The 15,971-nt window shown below is 46.2% G+C and overlaps 1 protein-coding gene across 1 annotated transcript; it reads left to right on the top strand.

Moving 5' to 3' along the window:
- Positions 1-536: 536 nt before the first annotated feature.
- MMP23B (matrix metallopeptidase 23B) lies at positions 537-15,398 on the top strand. The gene is made up of 8 exons (XM_074893294.1): positions 537-1,981; positions 5,940-6,085; positions 8,917-9,056; positions 10,257-10,424; positions 12,322-12,486; positions 13,173-13,283; positions 14,252-14,378; positions 14,971-15,398. The coding sequence occupies exons 1-8, from the start codon at positions 1,811-1,813 to the stop codon at positions 15,143-15,145; spliced, it is 1,203 nt and encodes a 400-aa protein (XP_074749395.1). The 5' UTR covers positions 537-1,810; the 3' UTR covers positions 15,146-15,398.
- The last annotated feature ends 573 nt before the right edge of the window (positions 15,399-15,971 follow it).

The raw sequence follows: 15,971 nt of genomic DNA, 5'->3' as shown, positions 1-15,971 counted from the left end.
AAGCCAGTACTGCTTTACTGGAGAAGAGCTCCTGGCTGAAGTTTTTGAGCCCCGTTCCAAGGCAGGTTTTTACTTCAAGACTCACTTCTCAATCAGTCTTTCTGCAGATGTGTTCTCATCTACAGACTCCCACAGAAACTTGTTCAGGGGACTTGAGACACTGATAACTTTAGGAGTGTGTTGCTACCAGTTTCTCATTTCGTGCTGTGGTCTACAGCTTAAACCACAAACAGAGGTGCCTTTGCAGCACTCCTTGGAGCTCCCAACGTTGATTTCAGAGCGCTCACACACGTTGCAGCTAACAGCTGAAATGAGCCAGTATCTTGGACCGCTGCAGCTGACTGCTTTGGTCCACAGGAGTTACAGCTCTGTACCCTTGCTTCCTGCTCTTTCTCTTCCTCCTAGTTCCAGCTTTCCTTTGTAATTCTATCTGTAACTTCCTTTCATGTTACTCCTTATTCTATCCTTCTCCTGGTACCTGAACAAATGTTGTACTTTGTCCACTCTCTGCAGAAGGCATGTGTTTTCTCCAGGGTGGAGCTTGGTGGAAACTGAAAAAGAAGATTTTCATGAAGTTGTGCACAGACTCATTGGTCATATTTATTCCGAGTTGTTTAAAAGCTCCAGGCCAGCTTTAATCGGAAAATACATGAAACTTATAAAATGTCACAAGCGTGATTATGAACTAGGGAAAAGAAATTCAGATGAAACCATTTTCAGTATTAAAAGTGCAAGAAGTTTCTGAAACCTTTCAAATGCTTTGGATATCTCCTAGGAGTATTTTATACTGGCTGGCAATAGAATTACCCCCTCCCTGCCATTTGCTTGTGAAACTAGGAGATTGCACAGTTCCTTTTCCTCTGTCTGCTCAGAACTGTTCAGCCGAGGACACCCCACCTCGGGAGCACTGAGTAGCCAGCGCTCAGTGACCAGACAGAAGAGTGCAGCTATTTCTGAAAACCTGAGAATTTCTGAGTAAGCTTTTTAAAAAGTCCTGAATTGACTTCATGTCTGCAGCCTGGAGATGCCTTAAAGAACCGAACAGCGTAAGACAAACTGACCCTGACGTGCTCAAGCTGAGGTACCCAAGATCAGTATGATTCTGAAAACAGTTGTCTTTCTCAGCATCACAGCCCCTTACTGGGTAGCTCCCAAGTACACAAGAAGTTTGCAGGTCACTTGCCAAGTTTCATGGAAGAGGGAGTTGATGTTTACTTTTATCTGAGTTTGTAAACTCCCTGATCAGAATTTCCTAAGCAGAGAAGCCCTCCCTGCTCTCTCACAGCATCTCATTTTTCATTCTGCTCCTGAAGACAGCCCTTGACAAATGACAGCTCTTCTAGCGTTAAGCATCCCTAATGAAACATTCCAAGGGCGTGATGCTGGCTTCTGGATTCCTTTTTCTGCCCCCTCCCCCAATTTTTTTTCATTACATAAAGCTGACAACTGCAGATCTGTCCTCTGTTGATTATAGTCAGTTAAAGAAAAGAGTGCATGTCCATCCCAGCTTGTTTCACTGCTGCTTTTCCTCTGCCAGCCCAACTTTCAGCTGCAGTAATATGATACCACTTGGCAGAGGCTGAGAGAATCTCTGGCACATTTTAAAGAGGCTTAATGTAAAGTCTACATTTTTTTTATTTTTTTAGAGCTTTTTGAAACTCTAGTGGTTCTGCACAACTTTGGCAGTAACTGCAGGGCTACTCACAAATGCTCCAAATGCAACTGTGAGCAAGCGGATTACCAATGCATTCTGTGAAGAGAATGTCTTAGTGTCTGTCACATCTCCCTCTAAAAAGTATTAAAGAACAACATGGATCAAGTAGAAGAACTTTCTGCAAACAGAAGGAAGAGCTTCCTCTCAGTTGACAAGAAAAAGAGCAATGGCTGTAGAACCATTGTGGGATTTTTATGCATATTCCCTGTGGTGGCTTTGCTGGCTATTGCGGGAGATCCAGCTGGAGCTGCAGTTCAGAAAAGTCAGGTAGGAGAAAGGATCTAATTCTCAAATGCTTGAAATGGGAGTGGGGATATCAAATACATGTGCTTGTGTATTCTTTTTAGAAGACAGATACGTTCACGAAGCAATCTAAACAATATAGAAATAACTGTTAAGGCAACAGGATCTGTTTATGGCTGAGTCCCTTTTTGCAAAGGATCCTAAAAGGTAATTATGTATCCAGGTAGAATGAGATTATTAGAGATGTGTATGCAGCTTGCAGACAACCAAACGGTGAATGCACAAAAGATCTGGGTCGTTCTCCCTTGGTACCCCTGCTTTCCCAGCCTAGTATGATGTGGCATGCATATATTCTGATTTCTGTAGCAGCTGAGCTTTCCTAGGAACTCCAGAGGGCTCGTGGTGAGAGAGCTAAACTGGGAGTTAATGCTGGACCTACACAAACAATTAGCTGATATTAACTCTCTTTCAAGGTCCCTCCGTTACGCTGGGACAGACTGGTATTCGGGGGGAACTGTAGCAAGGCTCTGGGACTCTTAGAAGCTGATCTTAATTTTTGCCTTTTCGCTTAATTTTAGCTTTCAATTTTATAAAAAACAATCTTCTCTGAGTGGTCTCATCCTCTCCTGCTGTTTGTGTTTATGAAGATCCTGGCAATAGCACCCCTTGTTTGCACCACATGCTCAGGGCTCTTATTAATAGGTGCTAAGTCACAGAGTTCTGTTACTGTTTAGTTTGAGAGGGGAACTGCATGACTGGGAGAGAGGGAGGGGGGTGAATTACATTCATTACAACTAGTGAAGTAAATTAATGGTGGTCTGACTGCACAGGGTGAATAATGCAGAGCAGGGACGTTGGCCAGTGCCCGCCTTTATCCTTCCATAGTTGGTGTCTGTTGTAGTTGTTGAGAGTTCAAACACACGTCCTCCTAGTACCTCCCAAGCTTTCTGAATGTTTGAGACCTTAACCCACACTCAGATGGGTTTCCTCCTGGGAGGGGCTGACCTCTTCTCTGGTTCTGAGTATTCCCATAGTCTTGGTTCTTTGGCATCCGGACAGAACCTTTCATCCAAATTTACTGTGAAATTTTTAACTAGGTCATGCCATTTCTGTCAGAATCCTACCTCTGAGCCACAGCGTATGTGTGGTACCCCACCCTTCTCCAATTAATTTTGCAACATGTTCTTAATTAAAAGCATCCTGTTGGCACCAGTGGTAGGTAGAACAAAGACTAGAGTAGAACAGAGGCTGAGTGGAATGTTTGAGCAAGAGACCTCAGCCTTCTGCACCTGTCTTGATCTAGGTACTGGGTCAGATACAGGTTTCAGTGATTGCTGATGGGCCCGAGTCACCCTTACTTTGGTTTGTATTTTGATGATAAGCTGACTAGGGATGCAGATTTATTTCCAAGCCCCCTCTTGCTTGTTCAGCACTTATGACCTTAGGGCTTTAAGCTCAATGGCCGTAGAAAAGACGATAATTTTTCTCCCTTGGGGCTGCAGGAGCTTTCCTTGTAGAAAGAGAAGCCAGCAGGCTGTTTCTGACTCTCTGACTTTCCTTTGCTGATACCCAGGGGGCTTTAAGAAGAGCCTCAGGATTTCACCTGGTGCTGGTATGATTTGGTGGCCCGGTAGCAGAGGAGGCAGATGGGCAGTGCCCGTTGCTCAGCCTCTGCAGCTTCACACACTGAGCTGTATCGTACAGCGGACACGGCGCCTGCTGGGCTGTGACTTAGGCTGGAAAGCAAAGACACTGCGTGTTCTGCTGGCTTTGCGAAGGGGCGGGAGCATCTATCACAAGGACAGACAGCTACTGAAGAGCGTTAATACCTTCCCTCATCCCACCGTAAGTCAACAGGCCTCCTGAGTCAGAGCCTGTAGAGTGACAGAATTCACAGTACTAGCAATCCTGGGTTATTCTTGACTGATGCCAGAATGAATCAGCCCCAGTAGCAGCAAAGGATCCTACAAAGGCAGGAGGGATTGTCCTACTTCTACCTTACTTGAAAGAACTGCAAAAAAAGGGGAAAATACCTTATTATCCTGTAATTATGAGCTGATCTTCTCCAGGCTTCTCTTACAGCTCCAACAGATCATTGATGCACAGGCTAGCTGATCCTCCACCTTGTCTGTGCTGCTCAGAAGGATGCAAATTCTCCCTTTCACATCAAGGGAAGATGGCATTCTCGGAGTAGAATTGGAGGTAAAAGCCACTAGAGGTAAAAGGAGAGGGACAACAGCCAGTGTACTTGCATCACACGTAAAGAAGGGGCTGGGCCTTGAGCTGAGCAAACCAAACAGTATGGGCTCCTCAGCCAGACCCCTTAATACAGCAGAGTGACAGAGGTTAAAAGGGAGAAGGGAGCCTCTGTGTTCTTTCAAGAGCAAATTGGCATCTGAAGGCTCCCAGAAATGTGATCAAATACCCTGACAAAGGCTTGCAGCTTAGAAGGATGAGAGGAAACAGCCTTACGTTGTGCCAGGGGAGGTTTAGATTGGACATTAGGAAAAATCCCTTCAGCGAAAGGGTTGTCAGGCACTGGGACAGGCTGCCCAGGGAAGGGGTGGAGTCACCATCCCGGGAGGTGTTTAAAGATGTGTAGATGTGGCACTTAGGGACGTGGGTTAGTGGTGGACTTAGCCGTGCTGGGTTAATGGTTGGACTGTTAAGGTCTTAAAAGTCTTTTCCAACCTAACTGATTCTATCTCTCTGTCTCACAGGTGATGTTCTATGGCCATTGCATTCCTTACATTCAAAGACTCTGCTGATTTCAAATTGTGAGCCAGACCCACAGCTGAGCTGGAGGAAAGACTGTCCTTCCAGGAAAGAAAGATACTGAGATTAGAACAAGGTGGAAGCTAGTATGGCTCATGGGCATGAGCAAATGAGACTGGTTTCCTGTGAGGACAGAGTCCCTGAGCCTGTTACCAGGCATGACTAGCTGTAGCCATGGAGAGGTGCCAGTGCTTTGGGCAGAAGCTGGCAGCTGTTGCTTCAGGCTTCTTGGCTTGCCTTGCCATTGGCTTGCTGTAGGACCAGGGATGTGCTGTTTTGACTCTCAGAGCCTCAGCTCTTCCATGAGTAAAATGAAGACAGCTCTTGCTTTATGCAGGATGTGCTGTCAGGCTGAACAAACTCGTACTGGTGCAGCTTTTGTAACGTTGCCACTATACATACCACTGATAAGTGTCTTGGTGCCTCTGGAGCAAAGATGACCCGGATATATTCAGTGTCTTAGGGGTGACAGAGCGGGTGGACTTCCAGAGAACGTGTTGGGTCCCATTCTTTTACCTCCACTACTTGGGACTAAAAGGCTTTTACAGTGTGAGTCAGACCTGTCATGAAATTTGATGTCTTTTACTGTGTGATGGCTTTAAATGCACTCCAGGGTTTCCAGGGCTCCTATTTACTTTGAAGGCATTTCAGCTCCACAGTGCAGCTTTATAAAGAGCTCTCTGCACAAAGCGTTGCCTGTTTTACTCATTTGTCCAATATTTCATTTCTTCTGTGGTGAGGCTGGAGAGCAATAGCAAAGTGAGAAGGAAATGAAAACTTTCCAGGAAGAGCTGCAGCACTCGCTGTAGCCAGGAGCCTACTGAGGCCTCATTTCTGCTGGGTCTGTGCTGCACTCCAAGAGGAGTGGAGCGGCTGCAGTGCCCTGTTCTGGAATTCAGGGAGCCTACAGCACCGATCCTCGGTGACCCAGTGTTGAGGGGTGCTGTTCCTTTCCTTTCCTTGCCTGTCTGATCTCAGACATGCCCCGAGAGCTCCTCATGGTACAGCCCCTCCTCTGCTGTCCTGGCTTTGTTCCACACTCTCGGAAGAGCCGTGCTTTGCAAAGCGCTGCCCAGCTGATGCACTAGTCTTGGCTCCTGGACACCCCCAAGGGAGCACCAGCTCCCCAAATGCCCCTGTTCACTGTTACACTGTTTACTCCTGCGGTCTCTCCCATCTCTTTCAACCTCCTATTTTGTCTTTTAAGGAAGATGCCACATCACCTGGTCTTCGTGGAGCGAGCGCCTCTGCTTTGCACAGTCCAGCTTTCCCACCTCGGCCTCCAGCACGGAGAAAACGATACACGATCACACCGGGGCACTTGAAATGGGACCACTTCAACCTGACATATAAGTACGGACTTGCGTTAGCCCGAAGGGCTCGCGTTCTCCAAGTGATGCTGGGGTCTGAGTTTTTCCTGCCACGGGTGCAGACATTAACCACGTGAATACTGCTGATCCATTTGCAAGTAAATGGATAGCTGCGAACACCACTCTGAAGCAGGAAGTATTTCTACAAATACTTCACCTCAGCTGCAAAGCATTGTCACTGCATTAGGAGCCAGCAGCGCATGTGGCCGCGTGCTGAGGCTCTGTAGAGTAAAACTAACTTTTTGGGGGCAGATTCTGGTTTCAAACAGATAGGCTTCCCAGAACTAGGGACTTCCGTCAGAAAGTAGTGAATTGAATATGGACTCTGTCGTGCTGGTATTTTCAAGAGTTCCATATGAACCTAAATCATCACTGAGGGGAAATTGCTGTTGAAAGGTTCTGTGATTTCAGGAGGACAGAGCTCTGTTAGCACTGAGTGCTTTTAGGAATCTCTTTCTCCCTGTTGTCTTCGGGAAAGGATTGCCAACTCTTAGATTGCTAACAAACAAACAATAAAAAGCCCTTGGCAATTCTGGGGTGAGCGAACGTCAACCCGAATATTTTCAGACGTTTCTGCCAAGGAGAAGTGGCTGTCCAGATTACTGATTTCCAGCTGGGTTTACCACTGCTCAGAACCAGCAGGATTTCAGCAGTACCACACAGCTGTAGTGCTCTGGTTTTGATACAATGGAGCAGTGTAACTGTGTAGTGCTGTATTACTTCCAGCAAGGAGGCTGTTCAGGGCCAAAGTTGATGGAGTCCGATGGATTTTCATGCTGAACTGTTTCTCCCTGCTGTCTGGCTTTACCATGACTGCTGGCGTAAGGCAATGTCCGTCCTGGTTGGTGTCCAGCCTTGGAGCAGCTCTCTTCTTACTTTACCAGTGGCTGAACAGCCCCTGAAACTGTCCAGTGTGATGAGCTGTGGTGGCAGCATCCTAGAAGATGCTTTTTCTCTCTGGGAAGGTATTAATGGCATTGTTGAATGTTTTTTGGGAGAGCTAAACTGAGTTCAGCCAGAACAGGGTTCAGGGAATCCCCTTGGAAACCATTTTGTAAGATGAGCACTGGCAGGTAGAATCAGACTGTCAACGGGAAACCTCAGAGTAGCAGGAGTCCTCGAGGTTTGACTGAAGAAAGGCCCGTTGGTCACTCCTGGTTGAGAGTTTGCACCTTCCTGGAGACACAGGAGCCAAACCAGGATTTTTCAGTCTCTTATGTGATAACAAATGTTCTTTTAACGTGGCTGCTAACTCCAGCCACTCCTGAGTGTGAAGTACAGAGCAAGCCCCAGGCCTGACCTCTCGAGCGCTGCAGTTGCTGACTGTTAAACCACAGTGGCTTAATGGCAGCTGACACTGGATCCCTGAAAACACTGGAAAGTGGCCTCTGGCAGCAGCAGTGTGTGCTGCAGCTTTTCCTTGGCGCTGGGCTGAGGGTGTCATTGTGGAGCTGTGAGGGTCCCTCTCGCTCTGGAGAACCGACCAGACCCTGGCTGTGATGGGTGGGAGAGTTTTCTGTTCCCACCACAGAGGCAAGGAAAGTGTTCTGAGCGATGTTGGCAGTGGGTTTGCCTGAGGTAAGGCCTGAGGAGGGCAAGCGGGGTGGGCAGGACAGCAGCAGTTGTGTCTGTGAGACCTCTGCGCTATCCCCTTTCTCCTCGACAGAAGCAGGAGGGGGAGTGTCTCAAGGTCACAAAATGCAGGCCGGGAGGATAATTTGTGAGGTGTGGGTGATGCTGCAGTCACCTCTGTTCTCTAGGTAGCTGTTACACCACCAGTTACGCAGAAGTCTCGTCGTAACCGTCCCTGGCCTTACGTGCTGGCAGGGTGGTGGGGGTGAGGCTGTGCTGAGGGGCACATGTTGGTCCTGGTGGACAGCAGGGCTTCCTTCTGCCTCTGAGACAACGAGTGGGTGGCATCAACCCGACTCCTTCACACTGAGCAGAGAACGTACCTCCCTTTACGCTCATCCCAAACAGGCTAAGCCTCATGGTAGTCTTAACTGCCCAGGTTTACACTCATTAACAGCCTGGCTTGATACGAAACCTTCTGCTCCCTTTAGGATGTGCTGGGACGAAGGGAGAACATAAACAGCATAGCTAAAAAACAACCAGAGGGGATAGCAGAATATACACAACTTTTCCCAATTGCTACACTTCAGGCAGTTTCCTGAATGCAGATCTTCTTTTGGGACAAGGTAAGTTTCTAGGAGCCATCTGTACGTTTCCATGGTACGAACAGGGGTTCTGCCATCCTGCACCAGTAGTTTTCTTACAGTTCAGCTGTATCTATACCTGTGGCCTAAACAAAAATCTCTCTCGAGTCTCTCTCCCAAGTGATGGAACGTTTTTCAAAGGAAATACTGTCAAACCTTTGATATTCTTCGGAACTCTCTTTCCAAAGTTCTGCCTGAGAGTATTATAATTCAGTGTGAGCACATACGTTGTAGTCTAAGTGTTAGGAGTAGGAGCTACCTGCTGCTGAAACGCAGTTGTTTCCTCTTCTAGCAACACTGCACAACAGACTGGGAGATATGAGGATAAAATTAGTTTTCCAAGAGAAACTTGTCTAAAATGATGTGCTTGAGGAGGGACAAAAGCTGTAGTCTTTGTACACGTGATTGTAAAGAATATCGGTAATATATCAGTCCTTGTGGGGGTTTTCTTCAATATTCTTAATGTCCAGTTCAAGCTACTCCTGTTTTGAACCTATTAGAGTGAATGGAAAGACTCGATTGTCTGATGCAGCCTTGAGAGCCTTCAGCTGATGTTTGAGAAGGGAACTTCTCCTGAAGGTGCTCTGTGTCCCTACAGAATCCTGTCCTTCCCAAGAAACCTCATAAACGCCAGGGACACACGCAAGGGTCTAGCGGCTGCGTTCCGAATGTGGAGTGAAGTCTCACCGTTCAGCTTCAGGGAAGTGCCACGCCACGTAGCTAGCGACTTGAAAATAGGTAAGACTGTGTGGGCTCCTGCGCTGACAGGACACTGTTGTGGGCATTAACTCCACGAGGGACTTGTAGAGTTTCCGTGTGTAAACCAGGAGTTGGGAGGCAGGAGATTGTCCTCCTTTGCTCTGTGGACTCAGCAGGGGCTCCTGGCATTGGGGCATCGTTTGCCTTTAGGTCAGGTAGAGAAACTACTTTTAGGGAGATGTTAATATCCTAATTAATGCTTTCTGTGAATTGCAGTTGGGAAGCTTTAGGTATTTGACAAGAATTAACCCTCAGTCTGCCACTGGGACAGGATTATCTCTGTTCCACAGATGGGGAGTATTGAAAAGTGAAATGCCATATCCAAGGTCACACAGAGCCAAAGAGCAGGTGATGGCTTCCAGCTCATTTATGGTTTTAGTCTCCCTTTTGTTGATCCTGTCGAAGCACCATCATTTCTCTGTCCTCTCTCTCCTCCCTTTCCTTCTGCCCCTGTACTGCTGTACAGAAGTTACTTCCTGAGTTTCTCAGGCCTAGAAAAATGTTGGTGCCGAGGCATTATCTGCTGTCTCAACCCCAGATGTAAATTCTTCCTGGGATTTATGGTCTGTGTGAAACAATTATTTCCTGTGCAGACGGCAGCAATAGTGAGAGAACCATTTGTTTCGCAACGTGCTCTTCACTCGTGTTGTGTGACGCTACTCAGCAGCACATGATCTGCCTCCCCAGGGGCTGTCCTGCTGCCGTGTGTGAGCTCGGGGGGGCCCGGTGCCAGGGGATGCAGGGGACGCTGCCATGCTGTCACCATGCTAGCAAAAAGACAGCAGCAGCTCTGACTCCAAGGCCATCTGTTTATTTACATTTCAAATGGAACAATTACATCCTGGGGTTATCTTGCTGTTCAGCTTCTCTCCAAAAAAAGTAATTTCCATGTGATGTTGCAAAGAGAGCTCAGCATTCCCTTCTGAAAAGTGGACTCATTTGTGTCTGTTGGAAAGAGCTCTAAATCCAGGGTCATCACAGGGCTGAGTGTAGTTTGCATCACGTAGCCATCAGTCCTGACAATTGCTTTGCATTTATTTTTCCTTCTGTGGTTCTGTAGGTTGGAAAACATGTGGGATAGCATCAGAGATTTTTTTAGTAAACCCCAAGTTTACAGATGTCCATGTCCTGGGTGGGCTTACCCTGCTAGATACACTCAATCTGCTTCTCTTTTCACAGGCTTCTACTCTATCAATCACACAGACTGTCTGGAGTCGCTCATTCACCACTGCTTTGATGGAACAACAGGGGAACTTGCCCATGCCTTCTTCCCACCCAACGGGGAAATCCATTTTGATGACCATGAATATTGGATATTGGGGAATACCCGGTTCAGCTGGAAAAAAGGTAACACTTGGGGAGCACGTAATAAATGCCTGTAGGATTTTAGATTTTAGTAGTTCTTCTGGGATTTATCTAGTGTGGGAAAGAGACACCAAAACCAGTTGAGATTTTCTGTTGTTTTGGAAGTTGTTGGTCTTGCTGTCATGTGACCGAGCTGCTCTAAGGAACCGTGTTTGGTGCCATTTCTGGATAGTTCAGTGGACTTGATAGTGCAGCCATGTACTCAATTACACCTGGCTTCTGCCCAGGCAGGTGCATCTCTGAGCAGGGCCATGATCTATTACCTGAACTTGCTGGCATGGCTGTTTATGGCTTTGTTTTCCTGGGTCTGTAGTCATTTTTGGGTTTGTGGGCACCTAAAAATGTCTGTGTTACTTACAGCTTGGTGGTTTTTTTTCTTCTTGACTTAAGCAATATCAAAACTGACTTTAAATTAAAAGCAGATGGTCTCTGACTAACTAGCAAATTCAGTTCATATTATATGACCAACTCAGTACTTTTTTTTGAAAGTAAGAAATTTTGCTTTTCACCAAATAAAAAGAGAGGAGAGATTTTAGGCGATGTAGAGGGACTTCTCCTATCCTCCTTGTTTTCCAGAGCACAGCAACAGATAAGATGTAGGGACAAAGACCTAGGAGAGATGATTTTTAAGGCACGAATGTTGGTACGTATTAAGAAAAGAACTGGTCGGATTACATTTTGTAAAATACTCAGCTTTGAAAAGATGCCATTCTCCATCAAAATTCTGAAGTCCGGGATAACAACAATCAGCGAGTTTGTCCGGTAACAAACCTATGCCTCGAAGTTAGACAGTCATCAGGGAACAGTCTTTCCCCAGCCTGTGTTTTTCTGCAGGCAGTTGTTGAAACAAGCGTAGACACTTGCAAAACTTGATTCTTAGTGAAGTTTTACCAAGATTATGGAATAAATGGGTGTCCTGAGTGCCAGTTCTGCCACCATCTCATGGCAGTGTAACTCCATTCTTTTATATGGAAACGCTCCTGCGGTTGATCCGTGTGCAATTCAGTCACCTGTGAGAGTAATAATGCTTCTGCCTTCAGAGGGCCAGTGCGAGATGATTACTACTCGTTCACAATGTTTGCTTCTCTTTCCAAAGCTGAATTAGCCTTCTTCATTGGCATAAAGGATGGGAACAAAGTAGAACAAAATCATTGTTCTTCCAAGTCACATCAGAGAGATTTAGCAGTCTTGAAGAGCCCCCAAAAAATCCACCCCCTAGGGATTCCTATTTAATGGACTGATAAATGAAGCACACATGCAGACTACCCCTTTCAGACACTTTCTTTCCATGAGCAGTTGCATTTAACACAGGAATCGTGTGAGATTCTTGTGACCTGTGCAAGATACCAAGATGGATGTGTCAGTAATAACACCTCGGGTGAGGCACCCTTCAGTTAGAACCCAGCTCGGCTGGAAGCAGGCGTCAGGATGCTACTGAGAAACTTGAGTTTGACCTATAGGCTACGGGGGATGCAGAGGTCGATTGGAGGCTCTTTCAGCCTGGAATATTGCAGCTAGCATTCTCGTTCCCGAACAGACGCTTCCCAGACGTCATTCCACAGCTCAGGGCTGTGGGAACACAGCAGAGAGCTGACAGTATTGCACAGGACACTTGGCTTCATTTCAAACATCGCTCTTACGGAGCGGCCTTCTCGTAGTCCAGCATTGCTGCTCTGGGTCCTGCTGTTTGAAATTAGAACCATGTTGAAGTAATTGGCTCGTCTGTTTGCACCCGAGCAGCTACAGAGATGATGAAAGTGGGGAGAGCTTTGGTAAGACTGTACTGTCCTAGTGTTAAAATATTTCGTCTGGATTTACACCAGGATTAGCAAATGTACTTCGCCACACACTCACAGGGGTTTTCCCGTTTCTCTTCCAGGCGTCTGGCTCACAGACCTGGTGCATGTGGCAGCTCACGAGATAGGCCACGCCTTAGGCCTCATGCACTCCCTGAACCCCAACGCCCTCATGCACATCAACGCCACTTTGACTGGGAAGAAAACCATCTCTCAAGATGAAGTCTGGGGAATTCACAGACTTTACGGTAAGGAAGGATCCTCTGGGGAGAGGTTTGCCTGAAGGCAGCTGGACCCTGTGGAGCTCTCATGGTGTTAGATCCTCCTGGTCAGGCAGGACTACGCTGTAAGCCAGGGAGCAGGAGGCACAGGCACCACGTGTGCTCATGGACTGGCTTGTCACACCCCAGCCCAGACTCTTTAGGCCTTTTGTACCATGGGTTATATTAGAATAAAAGGCCAGTTTTAGCCATGGAGAGCCCTGACTCGCACTTACACATCTAGAAGCATCAGGTGCACAAAGGGAAAGGAAAAACTCACATGCAAAGGAAGGGGAAAAGCAAACAGCTGTTAATTACTCTTTTGGCTGGACTCAGATATATTATTACATGATGACAAAACCCTCCACAAACCAAATGGGCTCTGGCAAGATTCACTCAAGCTCTGACTCTTCAACTGTTACCTAGTGTAGGACTTAGAAAGAGCAGCTCTCTGGAATCACTGATGTTCCTGCATGACAGTAGCTCAGTATGTAACCCACTGCTCATACAATACTGGCACCCTGCTCCATTTATTGTACTCCTGGTGTAGATTCTTTCCTGTCCCAGCTCTGCCATTTCCATGGAACAATCTGATTTGGGTGAAACATCAATTTGTTTCTCAGAAAGAACAGCCTACCCTGATGCCTCTAAAGCCTTGTCTCCTTCTGTTTCAGGATGTAAAGACAGATTATTTATGTGCCCATCATGGGCACAAAAAGGTTTCTGCGAGAAACGCAGGAAGTTGATGAAAAAGCACTGCCCATCGACCTGCGACTTCTGCTACGGTACCTGACTTCTCCTGGGGTTCTTGGTGGGGTTTGCACAGAGGGAAGCAGTAAAAGTTAAGCAGCATTTGCTGCAGGGACAGGCAGGATCGTAATTCCCAGCTAGAGATCAGAGGCTGCTGGTGACAAGCCCCATCCAGCTCTAACGAGCAGCAGAGCAGCACTGGCCTCTGTATCTGAGCCGAGATCAGGGCTTTGGCCTAGGAAGCAGCTTTTCTGTTTCATCATTTGTGGACTAGAACATTAAACTGTCCCATTCTTCTCTAGTTTAACTGACCCAATGATGGGGAGTTTCTGAAAACACGACTGCACGTGCTGCTTCCCTTTTGGCCCCAGCTGGGGAAGGGAGATGCTGACGTGTTAAATGCAGAGAGAAGAGATGCAGTACAGTTCCTGATGCAGTGATGGGACATAAGACAATGACATCTCAAACACAGCTGAACTAGAGCTGCTCTGCAGAAAAGGAGATAAAGTGTGTTAATCACCTTATCTAGTCTCTCAGTTTTATGAATCCAGATAAGGGACTAATGCAGGATCAGGTCAAGTTGCTGCAGCTGTTGAATCTAAGCTAAGAATCAGCTAAGAATCTGCTGACCTTAGGAAGATGTACTGTGTAACAAGTACCTCTTTCTCCAGGACAGAGGTATTTTTTAGAGGAGATTAATGTAAAGATGCAGTCAGCTAATGACAAACCCATATATTCTAGGGGACTGTTCATATACTACATGTATACTCTTCTCTATGTATGACTTATCTGTCAGTTTACATGCCACAAAATTGTTATCTTTGCATACGAATAATGTTACATGTCTATCCAAGAATTGCTCAGTAGGAGGCATTTTTAAATTAACACTTTTAAGGTTCCTTAGGTGATAACATAATTCTGTGAAAGTGTTTTGCAATGGCTAAAGCTTGACAACGAGATAAGTTACCTTTTGCCATTTCTTTCTCTCACCTCTGGTGGATAGAATTCCCATTTCCAACGGTCCCCCCTACGCTGCCCCCACCAAGGACAAAAACCAAGACTGTTTCTGAAGGCAGGAATGTCACCTTCCGCTGTGGACAGAAGATAATTCATAAAAAAGGCAAAGTTTAGTAAGTGCTCTATCATTTTTTCCAGTCCTTTTAGGAGAAGTTGCAGTCTACATACTGAAAAGGACGAGGAAGGATGACAGAACAGTGTAAATAAGAATGCAGTTTATCTCCTGGAGCATGTCACTGTCTCTTTTGGCACCCAGGGTAGGAAGAGGGGTGGCTGGCTAACTGCGAGGAGGGGGGGGGGCAAATATTGTCCATCACACTGCAGAGCTTTAGCCTGGGAGCAGAGCTATTGGTAACGAGCAAGCTGAGTTGAAAAAGGATAAAATCCAATTCACATATATAGCACAAAGGTGATTCTTACCATCAAGTCAAAATCTTCTGCAAAATCTACAGCCTTAAATTTAGACTGAGGTCCAAAATTCCCATTAGCTTTCAGTAAGATTCAAACTCCTAAATTCCTCACAGCAGGGCACTGTCCTGCCTGCATCATCTGCCCGAAATACACAGTAAAACTTAACCTTGTTTTGTTAAAGTCCCATCTGTGCTGTACCCTTATTCAGCAAGACTTATGAGAAAGAACCACTAACACATATTGCATGGTACTAGACCTTTTGTAGTTTAATTTCTATTATTTTTCTTACCACAGCTGGTATAAAGATAAGGAGCTTCTGGAATACTCATATCCAGGTTACTTATCCTTAAACGAAGATCACATGAGCATCATTGCAAATGCAATTAATGAAGGAACTTACACTTGTATAGTAAAGAAAAAAGAAAGAATCTTGACTACTTATTCTTGGAGAATCAGACTGAAGCACTAACAAGGGCCCTGGACTGAGCACTTCACTTACTGCTAGTTCTGTTTCAAGTTCAAAATGTTTCTTTGGCATTTTATATTTAATCTCCAGTAGTGCAACTGAACTTCTCAATCAGCTGCTTCCATACCTTGGGCAACAGAGACTCTGAGACTTGATTACTGGAATGTAAAACTTTCCCAAATTAGTTTTAATGATAAAGACTTTATCAAGTATGTGCTGTACAGAGAATTAAAAAAAAGTTTTTGAAAAAAGTAAAGCGTCAGATTTTGCAGTTAAACTACGTGGATGGCTGCAGACTGCAGGAAGACAAGACCATAACTCTCCATCAAACACAGAGATGAACAGATCCACGGCTCAGCTGTGTGGCGATGGAGGCACAGGTATTGTGGAAGGAAAATGACCTGTTATGCTCTCAGTTTTGCTGTCATTTTTTTTTAGATCCTGGTGCATAGCACTAGAAGAACTTATAAAAAAAAGTGTAAGACCTAATATTACTTGTCAGAAGGAGGATGTAGGGTCCCAGCAAACCCGAATTACTGCATTCCACATTTCAACATTCAGTTCAAACATCCACAGAACGTCTTTTACCCCCCTGCACTGCTTTTCTGTTGTTTATATTTATGACTTGTGTAATCTTACCCCAATAGCCCATGTACCACCACCTGCAGCTCCTCATTCCGTGTCCTTTCAGTGTCTGATGACTCAGCCTCTCGCCTCCTTCAGCAGAGGGGAGGTGGTTCCCCTCCCTGTCTGGCCCCAGCCCCCGAGCGAGGAGGTGAGCAGGCCAGGTCCCCCAGAAGAGCAGGAGCAGTGGCAGGCAGAGCCTGGT

The sequence above is a fragment of the Strix uralensis genome, chromosome 23, assembly GCF_047716275.1.
Source record: "Strix uralensis isolate ZFMK-TIS-50842 chromosome 23, bStrUra1, whole genome shotgun sequence".
Taxonomy (NCBI): domain Eukaryota; kingdom Metazoa; phylum Chordata; class Aves; order Strigiformes; family Strigidae; genus Strix; species Strix uralensis.
This window is presented reverse-complemented; position numbering and strand designations above follow the sequence as displayed.

Coding starts and splice junctions, on each gene's coding strand:
- MMP23B (XM_074893294.1), top strand. CDS start 1,811: ATGGATCAAGTAGAAGAACTTTCTGCAAACAGAAGGAAGAGCTTCCTC. Junction 6,086..8,916: donor CACTTCAACCTGACATATAA/GTACGGACTTGC, acceptor GTGTCCCTACAG/AATCCTGTCCTTCCCAAGAA. Junction 14,379..14,970: donor CATAAAAAAGGCAAAGTTTA/GTAAGTGCTCTA, acceptor TTCTTACCACAG/CTGGTATAAAGATAAGGAGC.